Here is a 26,775-nt window from a genome sequence, read left to right on the forward strand (position 1 = left end):
CCAGTAACTAGGGACACAAACTGGAATAAGGACAGTAGAGGGGGTCAAAGGGGTTGTTTTTAATTTTTAAGAAGAAAAGAGCTGTGAAGGGCAAAGGGGGCAATTCTTCATCATGACCACAAGGTGGTGATATTGGCCCAGAACAGTTTGGTTGCTGTTTTGTGGAGGAAGGCATCAAGACCAACTAGCCACTTGTGTGAGGAGGATAGTCACAATTCCAACACTGGGGAGAGGGGAAGAGAAAGAGAGACACCAATACCTTATGGACACATTTGCACAAATACAGACAGAAAGTGTATCCAAGTGTATATCATCTCTTTTATAAAAACTGTAAGTATCATAACATTAATACATCTTCACATGCAGCAAATCTTACAGACTGAAGGCTTCACTGAAGGGTCTGCTTCAACACTGCAATATGCTCTGGCTGACACCTTCCTCAGACTTCACAGAAACATGTTTCACGATGCATTAGCTTACTCTCAAGTGCATTTGACTTGTCAAAATACGTCAATAATATGATTCTTCAATATCATTTCCCTGTCCAATACCATTATGTTTTCTATGCTCATACAAGCTCATGTGTAAACAGATACACATATATAAGCATTTACTTGTACATACATATACATCTCACAAAAGTAGGTGTCAAGCTATTGCTTTAAAGTGGAACCAAAGGAATATCAGTAGAAGAAAGATTTCTGTAACTTTTACAGGCTGGAAAAGTAGCCAATCTAGTTTATAAGCAAAAGCGTGTACTTTGATACTGTTAAATTCCTTAGACACCAGATAGTTTTTGATAACCAGAATGTCAGAAACTATCTTTAACTGTCATTGGCACTATTTAAATTAGAGCCTATAATTATAATTGTCACAGTGTTAACAAATGCAACCTGTTTTCTGATGTTGCTTCATAGTATTAGAGAATTTACTAATACAGGTCCTAAGGGGATTATCAACTTGCATGACTTTAAATATTCAGCTCTCTATACATTTTTAAAAGCACTCTCTGTTCTTTAAAGTATTTCTTTGAGGATGTTACCCAAATATATTTATCATTTATCAGCTCTCAATATCTAAAAAAGAAAAATGAAATTCACATCTGTTTTTGGTTTAACAGCTCAGATCAGAGAAGGTCCTGCGGGCAACAAGCATGAACAGTAAGTTGGCTCCAGCAGCGACGCACCACAGAATAACGGCCTGGAGGCCTGCAATTTTCTCTTCTCAGTTCTGAAATTAATACTCCAGAACCACAGATGAAGAGCATGTCTCTTTCTCCTGTCCCACAAAATTGTAAAAATTATCTTGAAACCATGTTCAGTTCTTTGTTGGTGACAGAAAGTATGGCCATTTTATCCTCACACTCAATAAAAAGGAGATAATCACAAGAGTAATCTCAAAGCTGTCCAGCAGCATCAGTGAAGCAACGATCCCATCAGTGCTACTGCGACTCCAACCCTTACTGTGACTCCACTACCATGCTCCCAGGACACTGCACAACTGCCTAGACCTTCCTTTTGCACTTCATGGTATAAATACCCAAAAATGATACAGTAGGTGTCTAATGAATAGAACAGTGAATATTTAACGTATCTCCTTTTTCAAGCATGAATGAAGGCGTTGATGAAGGAACATGCATATATGATATTTACATGATAGGAGATGAAGGCATGCTTTTGTTTTCCAGAAGCAAGGCATATACTTACGAGAGAAAGATTTGGGAATTATTGCATGGAAATCCCTAAAGTCATCAGCCCCATATGTAACTGCAATAAAGAAGGCAAAAAGAAAGCTGGGTTGTGATACCAGGAGAGAGATATAGTCAGAGTTTAACAGAAAGCATTACTTTTTTAAAAAGAACGTTTTATTACTCAAAACCACTGTTCAGCTACTCATCTGCTATTGCTGGCCCTCCTATAGGCAACAGAAAAGTAATTACTCATGAACAGGACCACAATTCCCTCAGGTCTCAACTCACAGCATTATATCCCATAAAGTGGTTTGGAGCAATTACTTGATGGGTTCAACATCTTAGAGGGTGCAGCCCCAAACATTCTAGAACTGTGCGAAACCATTCAGCAACTCCAATCCAAAAACTCAGGCTCCGCGCAGAGCGTCTCCTGGGACAGTACGTATCTCCACAAAAGTGCGTGTTTCTTAATGAGCTGATTGCATCGCAAATGTTCTTCTTTCAGCTTTTTCTTAGAAAGTGTTCGTAGAAAATTAGAAAATGCAGCACATTGGGTGGGGAAAAATTATTGTTTTCCCCAACCGGCAAAAGAGCTACCCATTTCAGTGATGAGTACTTATCAGTTGCTTTCATAAATGCTATCACTGCCTCAAATCTTCAGGTTTCTATTCTCTTTCACAGGACAGTTTCCCAGCATGTTCCTTTTTCTTAAGATTTGGCAGATTCTGCACATGTGCACACATGTGTACACACACACAGATACAAACACATACAATTTTTCCCCCAAGAGTCACGTCTCAGTGACGGTTAAAGTTAGTATACAGTGAGCTGTTAAATTAAACTTGTTGGATGAGTTCCTAGGTTAGCAGAGTAAAGACTCTGAGGTGACCTGCAGGGAAACAGACCTATTGAACTTTGCTTAATCCAGTGTTTTCCAGACTTATCTGACCACAGAACATCCTTCTTTTCCCATGAAATAATTGGGAAATAAATTATTGGGATAATGGGCAAACATAGTTTGAGAGACACTTTGAAAGCTGTTTCTTGAAGTGATTGGCTAAATTATTTCCTAGCAAATTCTTATTCTTCATCTGCTTATTTCATTCCCTGGTAGTCCAAATCTAATGGATAAAGTCAATATTATGAATTCTATCAAACAGAGGTAGCACAAACTGATTGCCTCCATATGGATGTGCTTGCTGGCCTGCAAACAGCCAATTTTACAACAACTTTTGCTGTTCTTGCATCTTCATTGAGCTCCAACCCTTTATATAATCTGTTTTCCCTTAGTTATTCTGCTTCATGAAGCTGCTAGCATCTCAGATAATGGGAGAAAAAGCAAAGACGTTTTAAAGGGTATGTATTACCTTTTGCAAATGGGAACATTACAGTGAGTGATAGAGTACAAAACTCTGACTAAACAACGAAGCACTGAGATACTGCTTACAATGCTGATCATGCCGATATGGTGCTTGAAGATGACTTGCCTTGAGAGTTAACTTCCTAATATATCCCTGCAGCTCTACAGCCAGAGCTCAGCCACCTTTGTACATATGATGATGACTACAGCACTGGGGAGGTCTTCATGTTTACTGGTACACTGAAGAGTAAGGAACTAAGAGATTAGATCTGAATGCAATGTGTCTCAAATTTGTCTCACCAGTGGAAAATGTAGCCTTGTGCAGTCTTGGGTAGTCAAAGTGTAAGCCCTGAAATACCGAATTCAGTCAAGACACTTCCCACTTCACACACTGCCATTGAATATGAAGAATACTGTAATATATTATTAGACATTAAATATATATATTTTTAAATTTAACTTAAGTTCAGGAGTACATGTGCAGGTGTGTTATACTGGTAAACTCATGTCATGGGAGTTTGTTATACAGATTGTTTTGTTATCCAGATATTAAATCTACTACCTATTATTTTTCCTGATCCTCTTTCTTCTCCCACCCTCCACCCTCTGATAGGCCCCTCTATGTGCCCATGTATTCTCCTCATTTAGCTCACACTTAAAAGTGAGAACATCTGTACTTGGTTTTCAGTTCCTGGGTTAGTTTGCTAAGGATAATGATCTCCAGCTCCATCCATGTTCCTGCAAAGGGCATGATCTCATTCATTTTTTATGGCTGCATACTATTCCATGGTGTATATGTACCACATTTTCTTTATCCAGTCTATTGTTGATGGACATGTAGGTTGATTCCATGTTTTTGCTATTGTGAATAGTGCTGCAACAAACATATGGGTGCATGAGTCTTAGAGTAGAACGATTCATATTCCTTTGGGTATATATGCAGTAATGGGATGCTGAGTCAAATGGTATATAGGTCTTTGAGGAATTGCCACACTGTCTTCCACATGGTTGAACTAATTTACAATCCCATCAACAGTGTATAAGCGTTCCTTTTTCTCTAAAACCTCACCAGCAACTGTTATTCTTTGACTTTTTATTAATAACCATTCTGACTGATGTGAGATGGTATCTCATTGTGGTTTTGATTTGCATTTCTCTAATGATCAGTGATGTTGAGCTTTATTTCATATGATTGTGGGCCACATGTATGTCTTCTTTTGGAAAGTTAGACATTGAATGTCAATCACGTTTCAAAAGAATCAGTCCTTTGCCTAGTGTAATTCAAATTTACTTGTTTTGTGTCCCAAATATGTGGTTCCCTAAAAATCACAAAATTGTTTAAAAATATATATATAGCTGTACCTATTAGTTTGTTTCATGTCTCCAGAGTAATGCTGAATTGATAAGTGCTCACCCTTGTTCCTGTACCATCCCCGTTCATGCATACAAGCTTAGGGCTCAGTAAAAGAAGTGTGTACTATTCTAGCTGGACAGGTAATTACATACAACAGCACATGTGGAAACTCACTCTGTTCCACGCTAATGTTCATTATCTTGTGGGAGCCATTCACTGGGAGCTCTGTGGATGCCAGGTGGGCAGTAGAGGTTTTATGGAAGCTGTTTTTATGATGCTTGAGAGGCACTGGAAGGTGTGTAAGGTACTGCAGCTGCACACACAGGGACACACATAAGTGTGTTTGTGTGTTAATGCAAATATACACACACTCACCTGCACGTGAGGCATGGGGAGTAATGGTGTCCCCTCAGTGAACCAATTCCCAACCAGTGAATCAACGATTGGTCAAGTGCGGCTGCTACGCCTCCTAGCCCCACCTCCTTAGGGACCTCACTGGTCCAGCAGCTAAGCCTAGCACCCTTCACCGCACATCCAGGGTAGGGACTGAACAAAGTCACAGAGTCGGTGAGTATGCACAGCAGTCACTGAGAGCTCCTCGCACTCCAGGAGCCAGCTAGCCCCAGGGGCTGTGCAGTCTGACGATATTCCCACATTGCTTCTGGCAAGCTGCAAAATGAGCCATACGACCTGCTTTTACTCACTCACTTTGAGAGGTTTGCAGGTGCTGACTTGCCTTTGCCCCTGAAGACAGTCCTGCCTCTAAGGTGACCCTCTTGCTTGTCATAAGAAGCAGTCACTGTGGGATTAGCGAAGCTATTATTCAGTGATTACCTCTCAACCTTGTTCTCTTTCCTTTAGTAAATTCAGGCCATTGTTTAATAAAAGGGTGCAGATAAAATAGGTATTAAACTCTTTTCTCAGTTTTCTACATTTTACAAAATATATTCTTATCAAGAGTAAATGTAACTTATTTGGTAGGAATTTCTATTCCCCAAACTCTCATGCACATTTTCATATAAAATGCTGTGAACACCTAGGATTCTGAATCCTATTTGAATCACCAAATTGATGAACATTATGGGAAAAATGAAATACCCACAAACCACACTTTTCAGTTTGCATTTAGCTGTGCATAAAATTATAAACTTCTTGTGTCGTTGTCACTCTGGGGAGAGGCTAAACCTACATGAGATTTTCAAAACTAGAGGGAGGGGATCTGATCTACTTTCAAATGTGAGAACACTGACAATTTTCTAGGAAAATCTGTCTAAAGGTAAACACATTCAGATTTGTATTTAGCAGAATTTAGAAATTTAGAAAAAATGCTGTCTTTCTTTAAATCACACGAACCTGTTAGTCACAGTTAGATCATTAGTCTATTATGACCGTGTTTGAGTATAGTTTGAGTATGAAGGGTGCCAGGCTTAGCTGCTGGACCACTGAGGTCCCTAAGGAGGCGGGGCTAGGAGGCATAGCAGCCACACTTGACCAATCGTTGATTCACTGGTTGGGAATTGGTTCACAAACCATACCCAAGGCAAGTGGAAGTATGTCCAGGGACCCTGTCTGTAGGCTCTACCAGGGCTTGATCCTCATCAATCTTCCCATTCTTCTCTCCATGCCTGGAACACGCAAACCTTGGCAATGCCTGCAAATCTAGCATTTCATGGCAGGGCTTCCTGACCCCGGGACTGAGCTAGTGAGAGTCACAGGACAGGACAGCAAGGTGGAGGTGGATGGGAGGACCAAGTACCCCAGACAGAACACCACAGGCCACACTTCTGGAAAGTACGAGTTAGATCCTGAAGAGCTACCAAGTCAAGATTCTATGAAAACCTTTCTGACCTTCTGTGGATGGATACATTTGTTTTTAGACCACTCTCTAGTGAGGAGGCTCAGAGTCTTCTCATGGGAAGAGAACACTGGCTACCATCTATGGACTGCACATGCACATTCAAGGAAGGTATTATTGTTGCTCCAGTCTTAGAAAAGAGGCAACTAAAATGCAATCAAGTTCAGTGGGACCCAGGGACACAGAGCTGGGGAGCGCTGGCTGGTGTGAATCTCACATCTAAGCTCCCCAGGGGACTGGGGTAACTCCTCAGTGGCTCCTTTCACCGCTTGTACTGCAGTCAGTCCTGATGATGTCAGCTCTACTGCCCCTTGTCTCCTTCCCACTCTACCAGTTCCTTCTTTTTCAGAAGTCAAGGGTCACACCATGCAGGCCATGACGTCTTACACTGTTCTGGATTCTGGATGGCTCCAGCATAGTACCTTCCACCCAACAGGCACACAAAAGTTTGGAGAAGGCAAGTGGAAGTATGCCCAGGCCCCCTGTCTGTAGGCTCTACCAGGGCTTGATCCTCATCAATCTTCCCATTCTTCTCTCCATGCCTGGAACACGCACACCCAAACCCAAATCCCCATCTTTTCCCCCAGACCCAGCTCTCCTATGTAGCCCATGCATGTTGATAGTGCTTCATTTGGATTCCATACATTCCAACCCACAGGAGGCTCGCCTCTACCCTTGCCTCTCATGGCCAAATTATGTCTGAGGCCTTTGGAGAGGTCTCCATTCTTATTGTTTTCCACCCACGTCACATCCCAGCATGGCCATGAAGCCCCTGCCTTCGCCAAGCAAAGGCAGCCCAGCCTGCACCACATCCTGCCTGTGTTTCCTGTCCACCGTCTGGCATGTGAGTTGGTTTGTTTGCATCATGGGGACCTTGCTTTCAGGCACCCCTCTCAATCATCCTGCTCATTGCCCTAAGATTATCATCCTCAATCTGCTCTTATCCAGTCACATCTGCTTCCAAGTTTTCCATGGGTCTGCAGTGTTATGACGAGAAAAAAAGCCTCCAGTCCTGTGTCAAAATCCCCCTACAACTGGTGAGCAATGAATAAACTTCTTAGCAGCTAATACTATTCAGATAAGCAATAGTAAGGGTGAACCTTATGGAAAAATGCTTTAAAACAAAAAAGCCCTGTAGCTAATGTTTTAGTCGAAAGCCACACGCAGACAAATATGACATCTATCTTCTTGTCAACAAAGACTTCAAGACCCATAGGATTAGCTACAACCGACCAACATTCACCATGTTTCCCAGATGGGAAAAACAACAGGGCTAGAGCTTTGCAAGTCCATTGAAGGTGAAACACAAGGCAGGAAAACATCTTCAGCGCCTGCAAACCCTGAGCCTGTGCAATCTCCCCTTCAGCTCCAAATGCCCCTGGCAGACACTTACTCTATCTGGCAATGGGGTTGAGTAGACCTTCTGAAGCGCCTCACTTACCCTCATGGTGTTTTAGGGATGAATGTCAGGTCGAGGGACAGTTCTGGTTGCTTCAAATGGGACATGTCAATGATGGCCAAAGTCACTATGCTTTACTTCAAATCCCAGCTGTTGGAGTTACCTTCCAGAGCAGATGATTTGGAGAACTTAACAGAAGATTAGGAAAAACCAATGTCTGGCCCCTTCTCTCTTCATGTAGCACAACTAGGCACCAGTCCTATTTTTGTTTATGTTTTATTAACACAATTTTAATTGTTCACTAATTAAGATAGAAAAACTCCAATTAATACACCTATGGCTTATAAAGGGAGAAAGGGGTACTTCTAAAGAGTACAAGAAAGAAAACAGCAGGTTCAAAATGACGGTTCTTTTATGGGATTAGCTTTTTTTTTTTTCTTTTTTCTTTTTTGAGATGGAGTCTTGCTCTGTTGCAGGCTGGAGTGCAGTGGCATGATCTTGGCTCAGTGCAACCTCCTCCTCCTGGGTTCAAGTGATTCTCCTGCCTCAGCCTCCAGGGTAGCTGGGACTACAGGCGTGTGCCACCATGCCCAGCTAATTTTTGTATTTTTAGTAGAGATGGGGTTTCACCATGTTGGTCAGGATGGTCTTGATCTCTTGACCTCATGATCTGCCCACCTCGGCCTCCCAAAGTGCTGGGATTATAGGTGTGAGCTACTGTGCCTGGCCGGGATTAGCTTTTAAGTGATTGTTTTGGTGCCATGTGCAATCCTCCTGGATCCTGAGGTTGGAGCATTTCCTCAGCACCCCTGCTAGGCCTGTTTCATGTCAGCCGACTTCCGGGTCCAGGATCTCCATATAACAATTTAGGGGAAAACATTCAACGGATTGAAGAACAGGCTTAGGGATATTTTCCCAATCTTGTATCCTTCTTGCTTACTCTTTTTTGGAAGAAATACTACTTTTTTGTAAAAATGATATTTGCTTATTCTAAAGATACTGAGTAGACAGAAGCACTATGACGGCACCTCTAGAAATTACCTCCAAGTTTTATAATTTAAGGAGAATCATGTGCAAAGAAGAAAATGGAAAAATGATAATGAGAATGGAGTAAGAAAGCTTGGTTTATGCTTTAAAAGGAAAAGGGAAAGGGATATTCAGGCAATCAAGAAAGGCTGAAGAAAACTAAGAGGGCTGGAGGAACAATGATTAGATAGGAAAGCTCTCGTCAGGGATCGTGGCAGGGGTGAAGAGTGTGAGGTCCTCAACATAAGTGAAAAATGAAATTTTATTTTGTGATTCCAAATTTTATTCTAATAAGGGAGATTTGTACTGGATCACATGGGCCAAAATGATAAGGAAGGGAAATTCTACAAAACAACTGGGCTGCCCACAAGAGTGTGGGCCATGCAGTGGGCAGGAGGGGCTCAGGGTGTCTGCGTGGAGAGCCACCTTTGCATATCAAGGCCTTGTCAGGACATGTGGGGGCAGCGCTGGGCAGAGCCACATGGTGACGGATGGCTGTGTTCCCTGCAACATGGAGAAGAGAGGCACAGCAGGCAATGCGGAAGGGACCTGGGGCTGTGGAGCTCGGCAGTCGTCAGAGTGTCTGCAGCGTGGGCCACAAGGCGAGAGCCTTTGATCAACTGTTTAGCATGTGCTCTAGCTGATGTAACTGCACACGTGTTTCAGATGTGGTTTTCCCGGTAGCACACTCTTACAGAAGCAACAGGTTAAACTGTTGCTGCCGGTGTAAAAGGGAGTTCGGCAAAGTGAAGGACTAAAGACTGAAGGAAATGTTTTGACTGTTAAGCTGGACTTGGCTTCCTGAAATGGGGTTATTGTATGTGCATTTCACACGTTCCTGAGGTGTAGGACATATCACTTCTGACTTCAAATGAGAACAAACATGCAAAGAAAGGGCTGAGGAGTTTAAATCCACTTCTGTGGCCTTTGTCCTCCGATGCGATCAACTGAAGAGAACTCCGGAGGCAGCGCTCGGCTCCTCCCCAGGCTCTGCAGACAGACATGGCCATTCCCTCTCATCCCCAGGGCTGACAGGGTGTCAGCCCCAAAGATTCCAGAAGCCCAGGCCCTGCTTCAGGGAGGCCAGAGATAAGTAATCTCCGCCAGGACACACAGAGGGTGGATCCTCTGCCGTCCCTCCCTTCCAGAAGCCCAACGGGTCCCTGTCAGAATTCCAAGCAGAAGGTGACTCAGCACAGAGGAGGAGGGAAGGGAAGAACAACTCAGCCGCCCTCTTGATCCCGCGGCTCTCGGCCATGGGTACAGTTCTGCACACTTTGTGTCTTTAAGTGGTCGCTAATCTTTAAGGAAGGGGTATTTGTGTAGTAATCTTGCTGAGAAATCCTGGGGAGTCAGCTGGCCTCCGGTGACCTGACCCCACTACAGGTGGAGGTCACTTCTGTCAAGTCCCGCCTTGGCAGTTTCTTCCGCCTTCCTCCCAGAAAATGGATTTGTCAGGCACGAGCTCAAGCCATGAGCCTGGTGATGGTAAAGATCAGAGTGCAGGCAATCTGGCCGTAACTGTAGCTGAACTGGCTGTCTGCAGAGGAAAGCAAGGGGCTGAGAATCGTGGATTGGGGTGGGTGCATCTGGTCTGGTGCACACACAAGTGTACATGAGTGATCACATGTGCATGTGTGTGTGCGTGTGTGCACATGTGTATGCACATGTGCAAATGACACACAGAGATCACCCTTTCTACACATATATTTAAAAAGGCAGCTCAGTAAAATTAACTCAGAGGTAGAGTCCATTATTTACAGTGACTTTTCCATGCAGAAGGACAGCGGCGCAGCCAAATAGGCAGCAGTCTCCACTGTTCTTAATGCCAGGTCAGCCCCTCCTCACTCTGCACACATTCCCCCGCCTGCCAGCTCTATGGGCAGAAGGCCGCAGGAGTCAGATCTGGTCTCTACAAGACTCAGAAGTCAGGATGAAATTCGTGTTTCCTCCATTTCTTAACTAAGAAGCACCCTTGTAGGGATTTCTGAACAAGGAATTGTGACTTGTGGCAGAATTTATTTTATTTTATTTTATTTTTTGAGACAGGATCTTGTTCTGTGGCCCAGGCTGGAGTGCAGTGGCTCGATCACAGTTCACTACAATCTTGACCTCTTGGGTTCAAGCAACCCTCCTGCCTCAGCCTCCCGAGTACCTGGGATTACAGGAATATGCCACCATGCCCAGCTAATTTTTGTATTTTTTTGTAGAGACAGGGTTTCACCATATTGCCTAGGTTGGTCTCAAATTCCTGAGCACATGTGATCCTCCCACCTCCGTTTCCCAAAGTGCTGGGATTACAGGCGTGAGCCACCACACCTGGCCAGAATTCTATATCTTGGTAAGAAACTCACACAGTGGCTGTGAGAAGACATAAGGAAAGAGATGTGGATACTTTAAGCCGTTTAATGTGTCCTGTAAACTTATGTCTAACCAGGGAAAAGTAAACTCCAAGGACTTCATAATTTATAGTTCTCTTAAGGAACTCTTTAAGCTTTTTTTTTTTTTTTTCCATTTTCTTCTTTCCCTTTTCTCTTCCTCCACCTCTCTACGGTCCTCTCACGGTTTCCTAAAAGCCCTGTGCTGTATAAATGCTAGGCATATGTTATTTTATTTAGCCCTCACAAGAAAGCCTTGGCTTATGGGCGATCAACACTGGCGGCAGCACCCTGCCTCCAACCACCCGAAGGTGTTTACAGACAGCCTCTGCCTCTGAGTAGCTCTGGGGTTCGAGTCACACACAGGACATCACCAAGCCTCAGCTTCCTCACATACGAAACCAAAGAAAACGTCAGCCTCATGTCACCATACAGCTGGAGAGTCACAGAGCAAAGGTGCCAGGTCCCCGCCATTAGCTGGTGCTCCGGAAATGCTGGCTGCTCCTCTCCTGCCCCATCCCACAGCCTTCATGCACGATTGGCCTGCTGCTCACACACCTCTGGCTTCCTGGCACTTCTGTCAAAACCTCACATCTCTTAGGAAGAACCTTCAAATGTCATGTTTTTTCCTAGTAGATATCAGCTGTTTCTTAGGATGAGAGTGTCTCAAAAAGTCCTGTCCTTCACATCAACAACACTTCTTCGAAGTAAGGGGGGTTCCTCCCTTTCTTTCCCATCTTTCTAGTTTTATGATTCAACAACAATTTACCAGGAAATATCTGGAAACGACTAATTTGGGTCACACATTCTTCCCATTTACAAATCGAACAACTAAGAGTGTGTAACATCTAAGTCAAGTCATTTACCTGGTTCCATAGCTGTTGCCATGTGACTCCAGGGGCTTGCAACCAGGCGAAGGTGCTAGACATTAACTTTGTTAACCCTTGAAGCAGCCCTGTGAGAAAAATATCACCCACACTTTACAAATGAGAGAAACTCCAACTCAGAATGGTCACCCGACCTGCCCAAGGCCAGGTAAGACAGTAGCAAAGCAGACTGGAGCCCAAATTCGTGGCACTCCAAAGCCTGTTTCTTTACTCTCTGCCTCTCTCCCACTCCGCAGGTCCTGAGCTGACTTCTCCAAGTCTTTGCGTCCTAGCTGTTAATGAGTTTATGAAATGAGGCCCCCTGAATAGCCCACACTACACATCAGGGAGGACCATCTCCAACTTGGGCATTCCACAGATGTGTGTGCAAACCCCAAGGGAGTCTCCAGGGAAATTACAGAGGGAAAATCCAGGATCTGTCCAGGGATGTTGCAATCTATAAACAGCAGGAGGAAAATGCACTGAAACTCACGTGCCACGGTGCATAGCAGCCCTGGGTACTGGGAAGCAGCACATGTTCTTAGGAAGACAAGGCGTGCCAACTGGAGGGAGCGGTGGCGGGGGTGTTGTGAGAAGTCACAGAAGGGTGACACTCAAAATGAGAAGCAGGAAGAGGGAATCTCAAGTGGAGGTACGGGGCCATAGCAGGGTCAGCACTGGAGTTGGGGGGTGGGGCAGGGTGGTGGCTGGCTCAGAGAGTCATGGGGACAGTCATCCCCAGGATGCAGGGCCTGGTTCCAGAGGCCTTGGAAGCTGAGATGAAGTCCCCAGGCAACAGGAACTGTGAAAGGTCCCTGCTTGTGGGGGTCCTGTGGTGGGAGGTGATTTAAGGGAACTGGTCTGGGGTTGGGATGGAGATGGCTGGAAGAAGGAGTTGGTCATAACACTCCACAGGCAGAGAGAGAGAGAGAGAAGTTGGGGGCCAGCAGGGTGGGCTGGGGAAGTAGGAGGATCACAAGTGGAATCACACACCCATAGCCGTCCGAAGCCTGGCAAGTCGGCAGTCAGGGGTGCAGTCATCCTGCTCTCGGTTACTCTAGGCTTTAGAGCACCACCAGCCCAGTGACCACGAGACCCCAGCTTCCAGAAGACCCGACAGTCGGGCCTTCTGCCACCCCATGATCTTGCGCCCTTCCCTCCACATCCAGAGGCACTGTCCCGCCCTGGTCTCCAGGAGGTAGGGCCCAAGCACAGCGATTGTGACACTGTGCTTGTGTGTCATCTTGTAACTGGGTTTCCACATCCTCCTGGCTGTATTGTAAAAGCCCTAGAAGAGGAACAAGAGCAAATAATGAAATATAGGAATGCAGGAAAAGAGGAAGCCGCCGCGAGATACCAGCCCAACCGAAATACAAAGAATTATGGAGAAGTGACAGAAAGGGAAGTAAGAGTAAGGAATTGCATTGAGTAGCTTAGCAAAGTGCGCGCGCGCACACATAGACAAAGCCATGCACACGCACAGACACACACACAGCCGCGCACACACACAGACACACCCCACAGACACACATGTACACACAGACACAGAAACACAGGCACAGAGACACACTCACACACTCTCACAAATTCATACACACACAGCCTTTCTTGGGTCTAAATCAAACTGCTAGCAGAATATGAGCTCTTAGTTGTCAGCCTTGGAGGGACAGTAACAAGTTCACTCTGGGGTCCAGCTGGCTGGGAGACATCATCCAAGTGTGCCTGCTCCGGACCATCTGTCCCCACAGGGTACTAGATCCAGAACTTCCTGATAGTTCTAGAAGCCCATTCTGTTATTTTTCTTTTGTATTTAAAAAGCCAGAGTTAAAATATGGTAAAATTTCCTTAAATTATAATCAAAAACTTAATTTTAGGGCTGAGACGCAAAGTGGACTAATGGAAAAGAAAACATAAATCGATCGGGGTAGATGCGTTTAGGGACCCCCAAATCATTTTTTTAAGCAAGGAAAACAGGCAAGGAGAGAAAAGCCTGAAACTGAGGGAAAATGAGAACAACACAGTGAATTAACCCATCTGCGGCATTTTCTGTTAGTGGAGATAACCAGTGGCAGAGCTCTGAGTCAAAGACATCCCCACCGGAGGAGTGTGGAGGTTGCTGAGAAAAAGTCCTTATCTAGCATTTTCACAGGCATGCGGCAGGAGGGGCAGGACAGTCGGGAGGCCTCCAGCCTGCCCTACTCACTGCGGCTGGCCTCCTAGTTCACAGGGAACGCTGCCTCCCTAGGGCAGGTTTTTAAATGAAAGCACTGCTTTCCCTCCCCCTTATTTTCCAAGAGAAACACTGGCTAGCCCCAGAACTCTCATTGTTCTTAGAGGAAACTGCTGATCATCTGTCGGAATTTAAATTTGACTGGGACTTTCTGAGGACTGTTTCTTTCCCTTTATTTATTTGTTCATTTGTTTGCAAGCTAACACATTAAATTTTGGAGTGAATTAAAACAAGAGAGACTGCAGATTCAGTACAATTTGGACAAGAGCATTGGCCACAGCCCCTTAGCATGCAGCCCAGTGGGCACCGGGTTTCCAGTGGATGGTGTGGCCCTGCAGACGGGGGGCAGACCCAGCCAGGACTCTCCCGTGCTCTCGCCTCCCATCCAGCAGCCAGGCCTCAAGGCAGGGGTTGGCCGGTACCCCAACCCATTCTTATACATGACATTCTTATACATGACTGTTTGACTGCTCTCAACCCCTCCACAGCTCACTGATGGTGATGACCACCCTGCAATCCAGCTGGCTGGGCAGTATCATCTGAGTGCACCCAGGACCATCCGCTCTCACAGGGTACTAAATTCAGAACTTCCTGATAGTTCTAGAAGGCCATTCACAGGTGCCTCCCCCATGTGAATTTCCGCCTGTTGGGAAGGACAGCTCAGACATCTCAGTCATTTGCCTGCAGAATGGAGGAGGCTGCTCAAGATTTGCCTCATGGAGGCTGAGGCCACTGGGGAGAGAGGCACGAGGCTGCTCATCTCCACTTTCCCCAAGGCCCAGGCCTGTCCCCCTCCTCACCCGAGGACTCTGCCTCAGAAGCTTCCTACAGGAATCTCCTGAACAGGTGTCACAAAAGGCATTGCCACACATTACATATTGTTCCTACCCAAAGTGACCTTTTTGACACTGAAGCATAGTACTGACGCCGTCCAAATGCATCACTGAAATCTTACACTTGAGCGTCTTCCGTCCTAGATAAACTTCAGTGCGTTCAACAAGCTGGAGGGGAGGTCTAACTTTCTGCACTAACCACTCTCCATCCCCATCATGGGGAGACAGTCCAGTGACCACAGGGCCTGTAACCAAGGGTATGGATTAGTTACATTAAATATTCTTCACCAATACTAGGGAAAAGACAAGCAGAAATGCCAGAGAGGGTAATGGAAAACCCGTGACTCCAGGATTTTGGTGTTCTCTTTCTGGCAAGAAGATTTCTCATCTCTCAAACTTGACTTTTTATTCTGTCTTAAAAAACAAAAGCATGCAGTACAAACACTGCTGCCCTGCCTTTCTGCCTTGTAGTATCTCCCGCCGGCCACCTCTCAGGCTCCCTTCAGATTGAACCTGTGTTCAATCAGGGGGGCAACCGGGGCCCTTGCCCCAGCTTTGTCCCTTGCTCTATGTCTGCCCTGTGCCTAGGAGGCTTTGGAACGGGCTCTGTACACACAGGTGCAGCCAGAAAGCAGAATGATGCTCACCTCTGCCAGGCTGCCCTGGCTAGTGGGGACTCTGGTAGGATGGAAGCCCAGGCACCCATAGCAGTGACCAATTGGATGACACACCTTTGCACGGGTTTTCCCTTTTCAGCCTCCCCTTCTCCGCAGGATCACCGTTCATGGACCAGCGGCTCACAGCACCAGTGTTGGGCTTGTTGTGAAGGGTGCCCAGGCTGCAAGAACCACTGATCTTTCCACACCAGGGAGAACCGCTAAAGACACACTTTGCAGGCACAGAAGGCACACCACACCTGGGGCTTTTAAATCCCGAGTTACAGATGAATCTGGCAGAACACACAAATCAGCGCCCTCCAGGATGATGCTTTGGGGGGAATTCTGCCTCCTCTATGTCCTGACGTCATTCTGAACTTTACTAAGATCCCAGCATCCAGGATTGGGGCCTGGTTGGGTCCCAGTGTGGCATGAAGGGTCTGCTTCTTGTAACATAGGTGCTGGGGGCAGGGGAAATGGGGACAACAGCAACTTCCTGCAGAAAACAGGCGCAGGGCCCTCGGAAATGTGATGCTCCCAGAGAGAAATATATAAGAGGAATGTGGGATCATGGATACATTTAAATAAATACAAGTGTTTATGACTAGTAAATCTAGAGATTCACTGGAAAGAGAGCCCCTTAAATAAAAAAGACACAGTTGAAAATTCTTCCTGGAGCAAAAGTGGCATCTACTGGCCCCTCGGCTCTTCACAGTCCTGGGGGGCTGACCCACCTGACCTCACCTGGAAGCTCCGACTCTTCTGGCCAGGATATCCTCTCCTGTGTCACTGGAGGATTGGCCTGGATGGTCAGCCCTTCTCCCTTATAAGGGTGAGAGCACGGCAGGAGGTGAGGATAGAGGGAGGAGGGCAACTTCTTTTTCTCTTCTCCCTCGCAGGGCCACGACATCCATTGCAGAAACAAGAAAGGAGAGGCCAGCAGGCGCAGGTGGCTTCCAGACCTCAGGCCTTGTGGGAGGTGTGGGGGCAGAGGAAGGAGCTTTTGGCTGAAACTGCTCATCATGGCAAAAGTGTGGCTGGCAGAACTGAGGAAGAGAAAAGGCAGCTTGCTTGCTCTCTCTCTTTAAATGCAAGTGCCCTGGAAGCCTTGGAAACATGGAACTGCAAATTCTGCTGAATGCTGGCGGAACGGAAGGGTCCCATTGCTCTTCCTGCCTCCTGTGCCTGGGCTGTGGCACAGTGTCCCAGCGGACCACCCGAGCAGCCCCTCAGGCTTCTCCAGCTCTTTCTTTCATGTCTTTCTGTTTCTTCTATAAAAAGATTCTACCATAAGATCTAAGCAAGGGTAAGCAGGGGAAAAGAGGCGTGGGCAGCCATCGCCTTGCTTATGAGCAATATTTCATTTGCAGAAAACAAAAAATTAAAAAAATTCTTAAAATATGTAAGAGAGGAAAATATATATTATGTGTAATTCATAGAAAGTTTTATCTTATGCAAGGATAAGATATTCAAATTTAGGATAGTGATTATGCCATGATATGCCATGGTTGAGGGCCAATTAAAATAAGTTTCCTAATAAATAATAAAAACACATTTATACATTAGATAAAAACATCATTAGTATTTGATTTCAACTTGGAGGCCTCCTTTAAGTGATAGAAGCACAACAAAAACTTAAAATGAAAAAACTGAAGACAGACCAAAGCGGTTGAAAATGTCACTGCTTTGGTCTCATTCTGAAACACTAAACTTAAAATATATAAACGTTAAGATCAACAGAATCACCAGCCAATCCCATCCCATCCCATTGACATTATTCTGACTCAGAAGTTGTACACATCATCCATATCAGCTAGTGATGATAGGTCAAGAATGAGAAAGAAAGTAAAACTGATCTCTGAGGTAATCAACCAAAAGAGAAGCAAAAAACCCTTGACCTAAAATTCATGCATTTACTCATGGGCAAGTCCCTCATACACTCTTGGCACTTACACACACTCGCTTTATGCACAGTTGTAAAAATGATTAAATAGTTCTTTCTTATTGTAATTCCCAGCAGATTAAAAGTAGCAAATTAGAATGCAGAGGAAGAGACAGATAATACTATCCAAACAGATAAGAGAATTCAAAGCCAGGATCATTCAGGGTGCAGCTATTAGCTCTGTATGCACAATGACTTCTCAGAAGTGAGGTTCAGGACCTATGGGCAGGGAAACACAAGTGTACTTTCTGGCTGAAAGAGGACTACACAGTTGTAATCCGGACTGTTGTGGAAATTCTAGAAGTCAATTTCTCTGCTGCATTGGAGGCACCAAAAATGTTTGCTGAAGGAATGACTACAAAAACTAATAAACTGATACTACAATATTTTCTGCTTAAGGGGTTTATAATTTACTGTGTGTGCCCACAATTTATCTTCCTGTAATGCCAGAGTTAGTATTTAGGATAGTACTTTTGAGCTAAGAAGAAAAGACTAAAGTGTTTTCAAGAAAGTCTTTGAAGAATCTTGGCATGGGGGCAGGAGGTATTATTAGTAGGTTCTAGGAAGAGTCCTCATCCAAAAGTGTTAAAATACACAAGAAATAAAATGGGGTAGGCTTGAGTAGTTTAGAAAATTTAGTATTGAAATGCTCCCTCCCCTAAATGCTGGATTAAGGTAATACTGGCCGAGACAGCCTCCAAACGTGTGAGCAGGAGTGTGAGGCCTGGCATAGCCTCAGATAGTGCAGGGCTCTAGAAAAATCTTTGTTGCAATGAAGGGCTCACTGGCCAGCTAGCTGAATGATTTCATACATGATTGGGGCAGCACATTTTACCTCACATATCCATTTCTGAGCAAAGATATTGTTGATTTGATTGCAACTAGGTTCAAAGTGCATAAATCTCAGGTGGGGTAAATGAGGTTGGTGTGACTGCTTCCAGGGTCCTGCTGCCGGGAAAGTAGATATGGAGGAAACACAGAACATTCTGAGATGAAAAACAGGAAATGGGTGAATTCAGTGCCCCTTCTGGGAAATGATGAAATGAAATATGTTTTAACTTTAAGGTGTAATCATGCAAAACTTAGTTTATCAAGGTTACTAAGACATATGATTTTACGTTAAGATAAGTGACTTTTTAAAATTAAAAAACCCAATTTACATAATGGTTAAATCTACTCCCAATATCATAAAAATATAATGGTTACATCCACGCCCCCACTCCCCATATTATGACAACTACATTAAAAAAGAGAGAGTATGTAATGAACAATTGAGATGTGGTAAATGTTTCGGTGATCTTAGATCAAAACTTATGAAGTCTATAGTTAACTGGCTTCTACTATTTTATTCCGAGAGGTAACACATGAACTGAATTAAACAATTAAGAGTTACTGTGTTAAAATATAAACCTCTTTTGCTAGAATGCATAGCTAGTATTTAAACTCAGTTCTTAAATTGGTAAATACAGAAAAGAGAAGCACACTTGTCTCCCTGGGTCCTTGGCCCCAGTGCAGCTGAATGTGAGACTGCCTTTGAGTCAACCCGGGCAAGCCAGCATGCAGGGATAAAGCGCTACCAGAGCCCAGCTTGCTCCGCGATTTCTTTCACAGATTGACACCCGGCAGTTGTACAAATTGTACCAAAGATCTACATTTATGAGTAACAAATGCAAATGAGAGGGAATGAAAGAACAGAAATGATGGGAAATCTAACAGCATAAATATGTTCACACTTCAGTGACACATTTCTAACAGTTAAGCACAAGGCAGAATTATCTGTGCACAAGGTGAGGTCGTCGTTAGAGTCCACTGGTGTAACGTGCCATCAGAACCCAATTTATCCTCGCTCATCTGCCTGCCTCGGAATCCTGCCCCAGGATTCTCTACCCAGCTGCAAAGTCACCTGCACCAAACTCTCTTTCAAAATTAGTGGGGAGGGCATGGGTTACGGGTGGGTTCAGAAATGCTACCTGTCCAGTTCACTAAATTCCCAGATGGGCCCTGAAAACCAAACTTAGCACCTGCACTGTGAAAGCCAAACGTGACTGGAAACAGTGCTGAGGGGAACATCTGTACAGGCTTCTTGAGAAACAGAGTCAGGGACCAGCCTCTGGAGCTGGGCTCCACCTCAAAGAGGGAATGTGCAGACCCTGTGGGTGATGGGTTCAGGTCTGCATCCCAGGATGTGAGACCATCGTACCTTCGAGGTTACAGCATCAACATGCACTGGTCAGAGAGGGGGCAGCCAGCTCCAGGCCTCCCAGCAGACGGTGGTGGCCATGGGATTCAAGCCCAGCCTGCAAGGCCCACCCCGGGGCTGCCCCACCTCCCTACATCCTGCTGCCTTCTTCTCATGTCTGATGAGACACCTCTGCTGATGTGGGGATAACTTCATGTGTTTCTCAGAGCTTCTTACATCTAACTTTGGAACTTTCAAACCTACAGCTTTCTGAATGAATTTATAAAGTGAGTAAGACACTCTGTCTTGTTTCCAAAGCTTTGACTGAAACTTTGCATGGAGGGGGCTCATAGGTTCCAGACTTATTTTTCACAGACCCAATAATATGTTTTAAAACATAAGCACTAATGCCCTCAATATGACAGGGTTTTCACCAGGATGATACTTGCTGTAAGATTGATAAAAGGCAATAGAATAAATGGTTCCAACTAGCTATCATTTTGGGGTAAGCTACCCCAGTGACTCCTCACCCATTCCCCATCACCCCCATGCCCACTCCGCTTATAGACTGGGTGGCTGTTACTGCCTGCAGGACAGACTTCTGGAAGGTCTCCCTGCTGCCAGCCCTCCCCACAAGGTCTGTCCCCTTGGCCCACGATACACCAAAGCCGGCGGTTGGGTTTCCATGCTACACCTGCTCTTCCTTGGTCCATGTTTTGTTCCCACTTCCTGTTCCTTTTTCCCATCCATCTCTTCTAAAATCCTACCCATTCTTGTAGGTACATAATACACGTTCTGTCTTCTAAAAATTCCATGTGCTTCTCATCAAAGCCGATTTCTCTCCTTGCTTATTTTGTAAATGATACCCCCCTAGAAAGACTCAGGCCGTTTCTTATTCATCCTCCTTACTCCTCATTACACACTCAACAAACACTTCGCAAGAGAAACTAGACTGCATAGTAGCTATCACGGTCAGATTCCCCTACCAGTTTACCAGTGCTATTCAGAACACAACATCAACATGTCTCAGTATGTTATTCAGCTAATAGTTGATCTTTTGGTGGCAACAAAGGCCATGAACACACAGGCCAACATTAGACAGTGGTAATGACTGAGAGTTAAAGAGCAAAAGATTTAGAATCAGAAGATGTGGGTTCATACCAGTTGTGTGACTGGAAGATCAGTTCATTAACCTCCGTTCATGTTATAAATTGGCTGACCCCATGACCAAGCAGGAGGCTGGCGATGCTAAGTAGCGCCTGCCACCTCTAGGCCATGCTGGAGACTGGGCATGTGCCAGGGACCTTCCTCATCTGTGAAGCAGAGGGAGGGCCATGCCTGCCCTTGACAAGGACCAAATAACATAAACTGCCCCATGGCCACTGCAGCCTGTCTCCTTTGTTGAAGGACAACTCTCCTTAGCATCTGTAGTACATGGTTCTGATGCATTTTATTCAATGAGTGGGTGCATTGCTGTGCAAAATAACAAATCGCTTATTGAGATTGCTCTGCCATGACCATCTCAAGTGCTGCCTTGTTTATTTTTCAACATGTCCATTTTCAGAAGAGTTGCTGACTTAACCACATGTGGCATGGTAGTTCATTTTGTTCATTCTCAAAACAAAATGGCGGCCCATCTCATTGTTCAAGTGGGCAGGGCCTCTGCAGTGGCTGTGGATGATGTCCAGGGTCTCAAAACTATTATATTCTTGCTCTCATCTTGGTCTCAAAGCAATGAGGAAGCAGCATCTTAAGGAGGTGTTTTACCTCAAAGAATGTCCCAAAAATAACTGTTTCTCATTGAACATAGCTCACACTCACTTTCCTTTTGGAGGTGAGAATTCTGCTAACAGCCAACTTGCGGGATATCTTACAAAATCAATAATCAACGAACGCCCCTCTCCTTCTCCTTCTTCCTCAGCTAGGACTAACATGGATTCTGGAAGAGCCAGATATGTCATGACTAGAGGCAGCAATTTAAGACTTCAAAGAATTTATTTTTCTGACAAACTTAAAAAATGAATTTCTTTCACTATCTAACAATTATGCAGTATGGCTGACTGATGGGCTATTAAAGGAGATTTCTCTCAAAAAAAGGAATTCTCTTCGAAATGTCCCTGGCATATCAGAGAGAAAACCTGGGATTTTCTTTAGTCTTTCTAAATAAACAAAAGTGCATACTTCACACTTTGGTTACACTAAAATGTCCCTCGGTCCCCTGCATGGCCCCCTGCTCTGTGGTCCTCTCTGTGTACCTTGCAATGTGGGCCTCCTTGGTGTAAGTTGGGGAAATGGGATGGGTGTCCATCTGCAGCACAGTTTGGTTCAATGCAAACACAAGGGTTGCAGAGAACGTCACAAAAAGCCATCTGCATACCTATTCTCATGAAGCACACTTTCTCCCTGGTTTCCCTTTCACTTAAGCTTTCTAAGAAATCTTTCCGTATCGATGGTAATCCTCTTGCCCTTGAGTGACTTGTGGAATCATGTGACACGGGTCAAATATGTAAACTGAACTCCGGGAATTCTGGATTTCTGGAGAGGACTGATTTGTTTAAAGGTGATATTTCTACTCACGAAAATAAAAACGAAATTCAATTAAAAATTGGATGGACAAAGCTACGTATAAGACTAGAGTCAATGGATAAAGTAAAGTAGAAGTCAAAGAGAGCTCCTGGGGAGACAGGCACATGTTTTCCTGCTTGTGCTCAGATGCATCGTGGGATTTCTGCCCACTTTAGGCAACTCGCAAAAACTTGGTTTCCAATCGTTTACAGAGTATGACTTTGACTTCAAGCTTGGTTCCCTGACGAACCATCATAAACTGTTTCTCCTTCTGTGAGTGCTTGTGCAGACTGGGAGCCCACGGATCTCAGAGGCTCTAGGATTTGATCCTTATCAGGGATCAGACCAGGAAGCATCCCTAGCAGCTCAGGTATGCTAACTTTATCTTTTTCCATTATTATTTTAACAGATTATTAGGCTGTTTTCAAAAAAGACTCCGTTTTTAACTAGGCATCTTATGGAGCTGTGGAAATAGCATCTCAAGGGCAGGAATGCTGTCTTATTTATCACTGTCCCTGTAACTAGCACATACAGTATTTTCAAAAGATCTTAACAGGCTGAAATGAAACACATTGAACCAAATGAGATAACGATAATTGCCAGATCCTACCCTTCCCTCCAAATATCAAAGGCACAAATACAAGATGTGGGAAATAATGTCTTCAGGGCTGTTCCTGAGAAACTGACTCATGAGTTCTCAGTTGACAGTTAACATGGGTCGTGGCTGCAAAGATCGAACACAGTTTTATATGTGCACATGTGCCCTATTAGGAGGAGCAAGGAAGGTGTTATTCCTGCTCAGCCCTCTGCCTCTCAGAACTGGAATAGTAAATAAAGTTGGGAAGCATGGAAAATGAGTTTAATATGCCATGCTTTCTCAGACTAGTGGCAGTTAAGTCGTGTGAAATTACACAGTTAGCTTTGGCAAACTGTTTCCCATTACACCCGAGGGGGAAGGTAGACTTACATGCAGGAGAACTCCTTTTGAGGTAGAGGCTGGGATTTCTTTTTCATTCTGCATTCCCTGGCAAGGCCAGGAAGGCCCTTCGGGTGCAATGTTCTAGGAAGGACTAGGGCACACTGAAGAATGCCAGGGAAGAGTGAGACCAGCAAGAAGAAGCAAGGCAAAGGCATCACGGTGTTTATTTCATTATATTCTGAGGAAACTAACACACTTTAGACAGGAGAACGGGCTATTTAGAGGGCCTTGTAGAGCTGTTGTCAATGATTTGAAGGGCTGAATTGCTTGAGAGAAGAGAAAGTAGTTACATTGCAGACATCTGCAGGGCTGGCTTTAGAGAGAAGCAGATTTTAGTTCAGGGCTTTTGTAACAATCAGTGCTTCCCTAAACCTACAGTGGGCTGCCTCCTGAGGGGTCTCAATAGGCGAGGTGATCACCTGTTAAGGATGCTCAGGAAGAACTCATGCACTGGGGCCTGATGATCTCTTGACAGCCTTCCATCTAGTATGTTTTATGGGACTGGGGATCTCTGTGCACAGCAGCAACATAACATTGTTGAAACACACTGTGCACATGGCTAGCTCTGTGGGCAGTGGGAGTGGGATGGAGGTGTCTGCACTAGAATCTCTTCTAAATTTCCATCTGTTTCATGCACATGCAGACAGAAGCTACTGCTCCTCTTTCCACTAGGAGAACAGTCAGACTGTAATCAGTGCAACCCACAAAAGCAGCGATGGACTTCAATGCATCAAGCTAAATATTTTCACGAAGTATTTTAACTGAATCAGATGTTCAAACCAGGCAGAACTGCTTGTGGGATGAGGAGATAGATTATTCTGTATTTCACTTCTATCTTTTACCTTTTTTTTTCTTTCTGCCAAGCTGCATCCATCTTCTCTTGCACCAGAAGGCAAATTCTTTGGCCCCATGAATCTCATCTTTCCGGTTCACCCCTCTGCCTAGCAGAGTGCCTGGGCCACAGCAGACATTTAACATGCATCTGTCTCATTAGTTGATTCTCCAAAGACAGCTCAATTTCTACCTCCCAGGGGATCCCATGTGTTCTGGAGTGCTGTTACCACTCAAAACCTGAGCTCCAAACCTAGAGTGTAGTGCGAGGCTTCCCTTTAGGTCTCTGCAGTTTGTTTAGCTCCACAAGGGAACTAGGTCTTATGTACCTCTGATTTGCCATGATCTCTAGTCTAATATCTTGTTAACTGATTCAGTTTGTGCTTTAGAGACAATATGATTCTGAGTAATATGTTAATAAGCCTGCAGATTTCTCTATGGTTTTTAAGACTAAATAGGATAAAACAAATTCATAGTATATACCCATGAATATTTTAGTAAGGTGGTAATTCAACATGGGATGTACTAATAATTTCTGAGATCCCTGGATGCCATCAATTCGGATTATTTATACCCTAAGGGCTGGGAGGAGAGCAGAGGGTGTGACCTTCACAGGCTCCAGACTTCTAAGAATATTTTAATTATACAGCAAAGCTTAAAATATTCATTCCTCTTATTTTTCCCATCTATTAGGTTGATGCAAAAGTAACTGTGGTTTTTGCTATTACTTTTAATTAGGTTGGTGCAAAAGCAATTGTGGTTTTTGCTATTACTTTTAATGGCAAAAACCACAATTACTTTTGCACCAACCTAATATATTTGATTTAAATTTTTAGATGACACATTTTATTTTTTTCCCCTCATCTGTGTAAGCACTGCTCCTTTCCCTTTTCAGTATTTTCATCTCTTACTTAAAATGCTGTTTCCTAACTTTCAATTCCAACTAAGACGATTTTCTATTTCTAAAGCCTATCTCATAAAAAGGTATTATCACAATACACTGAATTTAGTGTTTCTGTAAGTCAAGATGTCAATTACGTTTCTACTTTTAACACTGCATTGTGTTACGCGATCGTGAAGCAATTCAAGTAGATGTAATACCTGCCTGCAAGGATCTTGCAACCTACCTGCACACGAGGTACAAAATAACTGGAGTATAACAGTGTATACACGTTTGTACTTTTAGCACTGATTCAGAGGAGTGGAATAATTCTAGATGTGCTCAGATGAACTTAGGCAAATAGTTTGGAAGTTGTAAAATGTGTTTCCCAAAGCGCAAAAGATAAAGAGGTGAAATGGGGATGACTTGCCCTGCGGGTTGGTGATATGTGAAGAGAAGGAACCTGGCTTAGAAACACTGATGAATGACTTCATAAAGGAGTCTTTGGAAGGGACAAAGAAGTGAAGGCAGAGAACATCAACGGATGTGGCCTGGGCATCTACACATGAGGACAGTCACACACTAGACACAAGGCAAAAGGTGCGTCCTTTCTGACCCAGTCATGCAGATTAATGAGTTTTTGAAATACACTTTACATATCATATATTTAGGAAAAAACATGATTTCATTCAATGTATTTTGCAGATGAAGAAAGAGGAGGTAGGCCTGCCCCACACATCCCGATTCTGGTAAGGCAGAGAACTGAAGCTTAAACCCAGGACTTCTGCTTCAAAATCTTTTACAACAAGCTGGGCTCACCTTCTGGAGGTTTTTTGGGGAGTTGGGGTAAAAAAAGGTGGGTAAATTTATAAGTCAGCTCAGAAAGAAATTCTCACGACTTCACAATTAAGCCTTATTTGTGAACCAAAAAAGAGCATTCGGCAGGTTAGGTTAGCACTTTATTCAAAGGTCTAGGTTCTAAAAGGATTTTGGACTATTTCTAAAAGGAAAATAAAACCCAGACTCAACTACACAAAAGCAAGTGCTTGGGTCTCTGAAGGTGATCAAAACAGGGAGCTGCAAAATAAACGTGAGTGATGAAAAAAAAGCGGATCCTCAACATCAGGTCTTCCAGGCACGTGTGCTGGTGCATCAGGCCTTCAGCCCATCGCTGCTGCACTGTATTACACTCTAGGTACACTCAAAGACATGAGATGACCATAGCTAGTTACGGCAACATTGTAACCACAGCGTGTCTTCTCCTGGCACAAGCCTCTGGTACAAAGAAGTAGTTCTCCTTGTCCATAAATCTCAAACCAGGAAATCCCTAATTCATTTAATGATAAGGAAAATGCAAGAGATTTGTGTAGTTTTGTCTTTTCCAGTTACTCCCAGCTGCACCATTATTTTAGGTTACCTATCACACGGGATGGTGTGCCTGATGGTGCACACTGGCAACCTTTTATCTATGTCTCATAGAAAAGTTTACTCCTGGGAAAAACAATTTGGTCACTAGTCCTTGGATCTAAGGAACAGAATCTTGAAATCATACTCATGATCAAATGTTGAAAGGAAGAATGGGAGGGAGAAAAGAAGAGAGGAAGGAAGGAAAGATGGAGGAAAGGGAAAGAAAGAAAAGGAGGAAGGAAGGGAGGGAGGAAAGGGGAAGTGAAGGGAGGGAGGAGGGAGGGAGGGGAGGGGAAGGAAAGGGAGGAAGGGTGGAGAGGGAGGGAAGGAAGGAAGGAAGGAAGA

General features: G+C 44.4%; 1 protein-coding gene across 3 annotated transcripts in view; it reads right to left on the reverse strand.

The window, feature by feature from the left end:
* Positions 1-26,775, reverse strand: part of IKZF1 (IKAROS family zinc finger 1 (Ikaros)) — a 107,771-nt gene that overhangs the window by 35,714 nt on the left and 45,282 nt on the right. For 2 of the 3 annotated variants that reach the window (XM_012002120.1, XM_012002119.1), the window contains exons 4-5: positions 1,707-1,766; positions 47-223 (exon numbers count right to left, since the gene is read on the reverse strand). In XM_012002120.1, coding sequence (XP_011857510.1) covers positions 210-223; positions 1,707-1,766 — 74 coding nt within the window. In that variant the 3' untranslated portion in view covers positions 47-209. Of the gene's footprint in view, positions 1-46; positions 224-1,706; positions 1,767-26,775 lie in introns of those variants that run through there. The other variant, XM_012002117.1, reaches the window with a different exon arrangement.

The sequence above is a fragment of the Mandrillus leucophaeus genome, unplaced genomic scaffold, assembly GCF_000951045.1.
Source record: "Mandrillus leucophaeus isolate KB7577 unplaced genomic scaffold, Mleu.le_1.0 Scaffold678, whole genome shotgun sequence".
NCBI classification, from domain to species: domain Eukaryota; kingdom Metazoa; phylum Chordata; class Mammalia; order Primates; family Cercopithecidae; genus Mandrillus; species Mandrillus leucophaeus.